Here is a 10027-nt window from a genome sequence, read left to right on the forward strand (position 1 = left end):
ATATAGCCGACCCTCGCAGACCCTCGCGCCCAAGTCTTGGCTGTACATTCCATCAACATCAGCATAATAATGCTGTCGTTTCCTCTTCTTCCTGCACGCGCAGATCTGTTTCCAATCACTGTTGTCAAATTACACCGGCTCCTTTTCCCCTGATTTTCTCTATAATCGACTTTCTCTCTGGAATGATTGCATTAAGACTCCGATGGTGCCAGTGGCGTGAGGGGGGGGGGGGGGGGGGGGGGGGTGAGAGGGGTCTGCTGACTGGGAGGAGATACGCCTACCAAAGAAGAAGTTGGCAGGCGACTGACCCTCTCTTCATATACATTGCATCAGTGTGATACGCTACTTTCCATGGTATCGTCAATTTACCTCCTAGAGATTTTTTTTTTGGGTGGATACACTTTTTTTTATCGTTTCGTTTTCAGACATCATTTTATCAATACAACTGCAGACGGGACAGAACCCAAAACAAATAATCTTCAAATAAGTTGCATACAATGTGACAGTGTCTGACTGCGAGTGCGTAATCTGAAAAGAAACATTTTCTCCCACCCCGTAAACTTAGTCCCATATCCAGTTGATTATACAAATTTGTTTTAAATGGGGAAAAAAACACACACACACACACACACACACACACACACACACACACACACACACACACACACACACACACACACACACACACACACAAAACAAAACAAAAAACAAAAAAGCAAGTAAAGGAATTCAAACTGAGACAGAAAAGAGAAAGAAAGAAGAAAACAAACAAACAAAAATTAAATAGGAGACAAAAAACAAACAAAAACATTACAACATGGTGCTTCCAACCTGTTCAAATATGTTTGCAACAATATATAAAAAAAATTACCCATTTCTAAACTCACCCAGGTAGTCCAGAAACGGATCCCAGATGGACTAACTCAATTGGGATGGACTTCCCAATTGAGTTAGTCCTCAGAGAGATTTTTGATCAGTATCGAATTATTGTATTGAATTTTGGTGCGCTTGTCCTCCTCAGCTGTTCAATGAGAGAAAGTGTTAATAAAATGCACACAGATCTTTCCTGGCTGAAGGTGGAAGACAGATTGACATGCAGTCTCCTGGTCTTGTTCAGAAATATTTGTGTTTTAAAACAACCATATTGCCTGTACTCAAAGATAACATTTTCTAAGGACAGACATGATCATGAAACAAGACAAGCGAGAATGGGTCATGTTACAATGCCTCAACCTAGAACCAATGCAATGAAAAAAACGGTTATGTATAAAGAGCTATCTCCCTTTGGAATAGGTTGCCATGCTTGATTACTCAAGCAACAAGTAAAGTAAGTTTTAAAAAGAAACTAAAGAGGTTATTCTTGGGTACAGGCCTGCAAAATAAATAGATAAATGTTTTTATTTAAATATGTTTGAAATGTTGTACTTGTATGTTTTTAAGGTGGACCCCAGGAAGAGTAGCTGTTACCTCAGTAACAGCTAATGGGGATCCAAATAAACAAATAAACAAATAAATAAACCACATCATTGTGTAGGGAAAATATTATTTTCCCTCATGTGTAAGATTGCAGCTCTTCAAAAAGTCCATAAAAGGTTTGTTGTCATAGAATTAAACAGCCTGTTGTGTGCCAGAACCCCGCTTTGTCACATGCCTTTTGCGTTTGAGGTAACGCACCCCGGAGCCTTCAGCGTTTTAGGGAACGCATTACATTAAGCTACATTATGTAACTTGTTACCTGAAATTTTGGTGAAAAAAAAGCCTGCTTATATCGGTATCAGTTGATATCGGTTGATATCGGTATCGGAAATTAAGAGTTGGACATTATTGGATATCGGATATCGGTAAAAAAGTCAATATCGAACATCCCTACCTTGAAGTCAGTGTGAACAATCCAAAATTCTAAATGTTATTATTTTCCTTTGTTATTGTCATCTATAGTGGTTATTTGCATAAAAACACACAGTTTGATTAGGAAATGATTGTGTCTTTTTTAAATAAGTGCTTTGATTTAAAAAAAAAAAATGTTTACTCAATTTGTAACTTGAGTTACTTGACAAAGTAACTGGTATAATATTACTGGAATCCTATAAGTAATAAGTTATATTACTGAGTTACTGCTCAAAGTAATATATTACATGTAATATGTTACTTTTGTAATGAGTTACCCCCAACACTGGTTACTGCTAAAAGTAATATATTACATGTTCCTTTTGTAATGAGTTACCCCCAACACTGTTAAGGTGTGTTCTAGTGGAGGAACATCAAGGTTTGTCCCTGGAAATTCCTGTTTGATGCTCTGATCTTTGACGGCTGACTTTGACGTGAGATATGAAGCGCGATGATTTTTCTGTGGACAAGTGTGGACTGGTCCGTCTGCTTATCCAGCTGATCTTCTTCAGGTGCAGCGGTAGGCTATCTAAAGTGTTATCATTATCTGTGGTAGGTGTGGACTTCCAGAAACCCTCAGAGTCTAATTAACACAGAGTGATTCTGCCTTGGTCAACACATTGTCACTCCCGAGCCATCAAGATACTGACGTTTGGTCACAATCCACCGGCGACACTTTTGAACGCCCCACCCATGTTTCGCCCATTTGTCACTGTGTGAACGTCAGTATGTTGACACGTTGGGAGTTGCAGTAACGCATTACTGTAATTGTATTACTTTCCCCGTGACTACTAATGTAAGGCAGTGGTTCCCAACCTACGGTACGCGTACCGTACGTGGTACTTGCACCCGCTGGTGGTACTTGGAAGGCTCTGTGAAAAAAAATAAAAAAATTGTGCAAAATCCATGGTGGTCATTAGTAGTAGTTTTCAAACATGTGAAAGTGAAATAATAATAATTATTATTAATATTATTGGCAGTGTTTCTCAAGGTAGGTGGTACTTGCCCCCCCCCCTGCTGGTGGTACTTGATCCCTGGAATCCCAATCTTAAAATTATGAAATAAACCCAACTTTAAAATCAATTGTAAAACATGTTTATCTATCAAAATAATACTACGAATGAAAATAAACAATTTGCTGTGTGTGTGTGTGTGTGTGTGTGTGAGAGAGAGAGAGAGAGAGAGAGAGACACACACACACACACACACACACACACACACTGTACAGTTGATATTTATTGTTTGTTTACAATAAATACTGTTATTTGGAATAAATTTGCCTCCTGTGTGAACTGTGCTGAGCTGAATAGACTGTATTTTAACGTCGGTCATATGGTGGTACTTGGAGAGCCAACTACTTTCTCAGGTGGTACTTGGTGTAAAAAGGTTGGGAACCACTGATGTAAGGGATTAAAATGTCCAAAAAAGTAATTATATTACAGTTACTAATCCATTACTTTCTCCAGCGCTGGCACAGAGCTAGCCGCAACTATAAAGGAAGGTCCATTATAGTTGCGCGTCGCGGTTAGCACAAAGCTACAACGAAGTGTGGATAGATCTGACCATACTGCGTTGCCAGAACACGATTAGGTTTTTTGTCCCAGCAATTAAATAAACGCAGTTTGACTGGTTGTTGACTCTTCCTGTAAGGTTCATTATTGTTTCATTATTGCTAAACAGGTTGTAGGCCTACTTCACTTTTTCGGAAGAGGGCAAGCGAAAGTATAAGTAGTAACGCAACTCATAACATAAGCCTAATTAATTACTTTCATAAGTAATCAGTAAAGTAAGTTTATTATTTTTTTAAGGAGTAATCAGTAATCAGTAAGTAATTACATTTCCTGAGTAACTTGTCCCAACACTGGGAGTGAGAACAGCTGTTGAATTACATCCCAGAGGTTGGTTGATGGTTGCATGTATGCAATTAAATTGGTTAAATTTAGGCAAGTAAAACAAGTTTGGTTAAGGTTATACATTTTAGACAATTAAAGCAAGTTGTGTTACGCTTGTTTAGCTAACTAAAACTGGTTAAAGACCCGTATCTGTATAACCGTTAACATTGATAAGAACTGAATTATATATAACCGAAGGTTGCTTATACACTCGTAATTCCACTGCAGCATAATGACTGCAGCTCTGGTCTCTCTTCGTCTGTTCTCTGTTCAACTCGTTGTCTGCGCCCAGAGCGGAGATACCGGAAACAGTTATGCCGCCATGACAGTCTCCCCGCCAGGGCCGTAGCCAGGGTTCCGAAATAGGGGAGGTCCAGCAAGGGGAGGCGGATTCGGCGGCGCCCGCTTTTCCCCCCTTTTTAAGCCATATTTAGAGTAATATATCATTTTAAATCAACATTAGGATTATACTGTTGTGATGTCATTATTCAGTATATTCTCTTTCATGTCACCACCTGCTCAGCTCTCCTGTCAACATAATTGTAACTAACAAACACAAACTGTTTTAGCCAAATTCATATCAAAATGACACCTACAAACACAGGTACACAACCCAAGCCGTACACAACACACAAAGTCATCATCGATAATAAAAAAAACATACAGAGGGACATTTATTTATTCCTGATAGGAACGATTGAAAAATAAAATAAAATATATTATGTTGTTTTTAACTTTACACCACCTCTTTTTGTTACTTATTGGGTCATGAAACTGAAACCATGCATATAGCCACCTGCATACCTGACTTCGGGAGCTTGGCAATTGGCATCATGCATGATTAGCCAGTAGCATCCCAACGTGTCACACAGGTAACATTACTTAGACAGACTAGACACTTACTTTCTTGGTTGTTGCTAAAAAATCTGTCAGTGTGTGTCACTCACTGTCTGTCGTTCACTCGCTCACTGTCTCGCAGCTCGCTCACCTTCAATTATCTCGCCAGGCAGACAGACAGTCATCACTCACCACCATGCTGCTGCTCTCTCAGAATCAAGTTACCGCGGACGCGGCGTCAGATGACTTCCTGCCTGACCTGCCTTTCGTTTCAAAATAAAAGCGATCCCGTGTTGTTCATGCTTTTCCTGTTTTCCATGCAGATTGTTTTATTTTTATACAATCTTCGTTCTCAGGACACTCTACAATTTTCTGTTCCCAAAGTCCGAACTGAATTGGGGAAGAAAGCTTTTAGGTTCTCTGCACCCACCGCATGGAACAGTCTGCAGTCTGATCTTAAACTTAATAGCTTAGTAACCTTAAATGGTTTTAAGGCTATGGTAAAATCTCTTGAGAACAGGCTGTCTGTATGCAAATGTTTTATTTGATCATTTTAATGTTTTTCAATTGTATGTGTTTATGTGTTTGTTTGTTGTAACTTTGTGTTGCTGCTGTTTCTTGGCCAGGTCTCTCTTGTAAAAGAGATCTTTGATCTCAATGGGACAAACCTGGTTAAATAAAGGCTAAAAAAAAAAATAATAATCTCTGAAATATTAAAAAATCTCTGAAATATTAGGGGAGGTCCGGACCTCCCCGTCCTCATAGCTAGCTACGGCCCTGCTCCCCGCATCGATAAAAACGTTCGTTTAGAGCCACAAGATTGTTATGATATCAACAACTCTGCCAACAACAAAGCTGCTGGGCTGCATGGAAAGAGCGTGACTCAAACTGGTTAACAGTTATATCAAATTGATCATTCAGTGGCCAACAGCTAACAGCTAGCTAACACCAGAGGCTAATGCTAGCTACTGTATACTGCATCTGTCTATCACAAGGGGTCCCAACATTTTTCAGCCCCCGACCCCCAAAATAACGGTGCCGGAGGCTCGCGATCCCCACTATCCCCGGAGGTGGTTGAAACAATTATGGTTAAAATGTGCTCTAGTTTTTCAATTGTATTTCACACATTTTGTAGCTCACATATTCTTGAGGCCAATTTCAGACATTCTGGAAATCATCAAGCGACCCACCCAGTGATGTCCCGTGACGCCCCTGGGGGTCGCGACCCCCACTTTGAGAACCACTAGTCTATCATACATGTACGTCAGTCGTCAGACTGAGTTTCCACAGGTTCACATGTCATAGGGTAGTGGTTCTCAACGTGTGGTCCGGCGACCACCAGGGTCCTTGAGGCGGTTCCACAGCGAAGAGTTCAACCCATTAAACCACTAAGAGTGAGAGATTATCGATTAAGTACAAAGCTCCATAAAAAGTTGCCTCACTCTTTCAAATTATTATTATTAAATTATCTATAACTGAATAAATAACTAAAATAATTCACTCAGTGAGCCTCCTCTCAAACTGTTGGAGACCCCTGGAGAGGCCCACCTTCCACTTGGAATCCTCTGAACTGGGGGGTTATATTGTTCAGGCTAAGATCTGAACTGGAATAGGACAGGGCAGACTAGGCTGTAGATTAGCTAGATTCCTTGTGTTCCAGTTAGTTCCGTTTAATGGCTAGAGTGGTCAGATTGTCTGAGCTGCTGCTCATTTGGCCTGGCCGCTCTGCTGCTAGTTTATTTATTTGTTTATTTGGACGGGACATTGCAAAATTAATGAACACAGAAACCATAGAACAGATAATAAAACCTGGAACATAGTAAAAGTGTAAAAATTGCCGGATTTAGCACGAGGCTAATTTCCATCCGTTGTCCCCATAAAACATAAAACACAATAAACATAAAACGTAGTTCCAGTGTGCCGCTGCTACCTGGGGCTGGGCGATAAATGTCAATTCATTTCTTGCTTATTCATTGGCTCTTTTCACCTGATAAGTAAAATACATAACCTGTTTGCTCAATTTTACTGTCCCCTGCTCTCTCCTCCACACACCCCCCTCTCCCTCCCGCTCTCCCTCCCCACCTCCTCCCTTTCTCTGCTCCCTCCTCCCCCACATCCCCCCCTCTCCCTTTCCCTGCTCTCTCCTCCCCCACATTCCCCTGTTCCCTGTCTTTACTGTCCCTTGTGTTCATGCCCATATCGCCCAGCCACAGTATATATTCTACCTGTTCTGCTCCCTCCCCACCTCCTCCCTTTCCCTGCTCTCCCCTCCCCCACATTTCCATGTTCCCTCCCCACCTCCTCCCATCCCTGTTCTCCCCTCCCCCACATTCCACCCCCCTTTTCTCCCTTTCTCTCTGTCTCTCTCTATCATATTGTTATTATTACTACTGTAATTGCTACTGTTGTGTCAGCTAGATTTAGCTAGACATAGTCTCTGTGAAGTCATCTGAGACATGCTTGTGAATTAGGGCTATACAAATAAACTTGACTTGACTTAAACTTGAAGAAGGTATAAAAGAACAACTGTTTTGATCCGTTTCGCTGTTATATATCAATACAGAATACAGATAGTCATGGCCATAGAGTCAATTGTCACTGCCAACCATTTTAAAAGAGCAGTGAAGGGATGGCTGCTGAGCTGCTGTAGCCTGGGTGAACCCAGCCTCCACGTGACCTGCTCTCAGACCTGTTCTCAGTCACTACTACTGCTAGTGACTGGGAACTCTGAGAGCAGGTCACGTGGGGGCTGGGTTTACCTAGGCTAGAGCTGCTGTGTGTAATGTCTTCATTGTTTGTAGTTTCTGCACATGCTGTGTGTCTTGTTGATAGATGTCTGAGGTTTTTTCTATTTGTCTAAGGGAGCTGGGGCTCTGTCTGTTTGCTTGTTTCTCTGTCTGTCCCACTGATGACATCATCAGTGATGTAATAAATTCACACACACACACACACACACACACACGCACGCACGCACGCACGCACGCACACACACGCACGCACGCACGCACACACACACACACACACACACACACACACACACACACACATACACACACAATAGACAGACTGCACACACATGCACGCACACACACACACACACACACACACACACACACACACACACACACACACACACACACACACACACACACACACACACACACACACACACACACAAGAGACAGACACACACACTGATGAAATGAGGGGTCCATGTCATGAAGAAGGTTGAGATCACTGTTTAGGGTTTGATTGTGATTTCTAGGCCAATTTCCAGCTCCTCCCTCCCTGCCTTCCCAGCTGAGCAGCATTGCGATGGGAGAGGAGCCCAGTGGGCAAAAGATCAGGATGAGTCAATGGCATCACCCATGACATATCAATTATTCCAACGATTAAGGGGGGGGGGGGGGGGGGGGGAGAGGGGGAGGGGGGGAAACACATTCATTTCACCATAGGCCCGTTTGGTTCCGACTGTGAGCAAGGCCAATGACGGAAGCAGCGACCCACTGACGTCTCAGGGCCTTGATCCCCTGAGTGCACCACAACTATTCCGATGTATAAAACAGGAGCAGTGGTGAAGGCGAGCAGAGAGGCAGAGAGAGAGAGAGAGAGAGAGAGAGAGAGAGAGAGAAAGAGAACCAGGAGCCATCGCATCAGAAGACTGGAGATAGCAGCACATCAGCACCTTGGAGAGAGACGGAGAGAAAGAGAGAGAGGGACCAACTTTCGACAACTTCCTCTAAAGCACATGTAAGACTTGATTCTGTGAAGCTGTTTGGCATGCGTTTGAAAAACAAAGTGCACTAGTTTCTCTGAGATGATGCGCGCTGATCTCCAGTTTTGATTGTTCTAAGTTTCTTTGTTTTGCGCGTGCCAGACACGTTTTGGAGTCACTCTAAACGTCTGAATGTTGCATTTAGCATTGAATACAGTGCGTTTTAGAGATCCACGAAGATATGAGGAACAGCTTGACAAAATCAGCTCGGTTTGTGGGTAGATGATGGCAACAGAACTGAGGCGTTTCCGCGGCGTAAAGATGTTTAGTCCTCGTCAAAATATCGGCGCCCTGCGTAATTACGCACCGGGTTCCCGGGTCTTTTTTTTGGCTTTTCCCGTCAAGATTTCAACAGCATTTTCCAAAGAAAACGAGAATCAATTAGCTCTTCGTGGCTAAGCTGCTCTACTTTCTTGTTGCTTTGCATTTGCGGGAAATCATTGCGTAAATTAAGAACACTTACGACTCGAGTATAGTGCAGTAATGTTGCCTGAATAACGAGGAGGGCGCAGGCTGGGCTATGGCAAAAGAATCGCACAATCTTTCTATCATCTAGTAGCCTAAAATTGGATATAGCCTATACAATCTCCATTCTCGCCACAGTGTTAGGTTAGTGAGAGAGTAACCCATCGGCGTCTTCATTTGCAGGTTTAAAGCGATGTTACAGCGGACGGGTCCCCAGCTGCTTCTCCTAATAGCCCTGTTCAGTGTCTTGTCCTCCCGGACCCTGAGTCTGCCATACACATCCATGAGGTGAGACCGACTTCTTTGCCTTTTCAGGGGGGATTCGTGCTATTATGGTGTTGGTGTGCTGTGGATAAATATCATAGCACGTTTCGGTTTATGTTTTTGTTTGTTTGTCTCTGAAGATCATGTTCAACTTCATTTACACTATTCGCGAATTTCTTGATTTTTTTTTATGCATATTGACTGATTGATTATTTATGCCATAAAGGGTTTGGAATATTCGCATTCTGCTCTGAATAATTCGTTGGGCTGAGTGAGGGCAAATCTCCCCAAAATAGCATACAAAAGCTTACAGATAGCCTATAGGCTATACGTGAAAAGAGCGGAGTGAAAACAATATTATTAATGGTTGTTTTCTGGTTTATTGAAAAAGGAGGGAGACACGCACATCCAAAACCCAAAGTTGGGGCAGGTGCTGAGCTGAACTAGAACAATGAGACAAAAAGAATAAAAGCTATAGCCTACTCGCACACCGCAGAGCTCCTTTTCTCGAGTAGTTTTTATTCTTTTTGTCTCATTGTTTTCTGGTTTATTGCCATACAAAAAAAAAAGCAGGCTATAAAGCAATTTTCTTCCAATAATAGTCACCAAATGCCACCCACATGAAAACCTTACAAATCACTAATGTTCCAGTGCCTGGTAGGCTACTCGGTGTGATGTGTAGCCTACTTTTAATGGTTTCACTTGTAGCATTAATTTATAGGAATAGCCTGTATGTTTTGTTGTTATTAAGCCTATAGCATCCTGCATAGGCTAGGGCATTTTGATTTTGAGAGCAAATAAAAGAAATCGCTTTGCTGACTTAATATGTGATTTATTCCCCTTTACAATAATTTGACGTGTGGTAGCCTAATCATCATAATAATAATAATAATAATAATAATAATAA

General features: G+C 41.9%; 1 protein-coding gene across 1 annotated transcript in view; it reads left to right on the plus strand.

Annotated features, from left to right (window-relative positions):
• Positions 1–9049: 9049 nt before the first annotated feature.
• The window catches only part of vip (vasoactive intestinal peptide), a gene marked incomplete at both ends in the record, with an annotated part of 52808 nt that continues 51830 nt past the window's right edge, over positions 9050–10027 (plus strand). Inside the window, one exon of the mRNA XM_083650748.1 lies at positions 9050–9144. Within this exon, the coding sequence (XP_083506874.1) occupies positions 9050–9144 (95 nt within the window). The remainder of the gene's footprint in view (positions 9145–10027) is intronic.

Source organism: Poromitra crassiceps (genome assembly GCF_964638095.1).
Source record: "Poromitra crassiceps genome assembly, chromosome: 14".
Classification (NCBI taxonomy): domain Eukaryota; kingdom Metazoa; phylum Chordata; class Actinopteri; order Beryciformes; family Melamphaidae; genus Poromitra; species Poromitra crassiceps.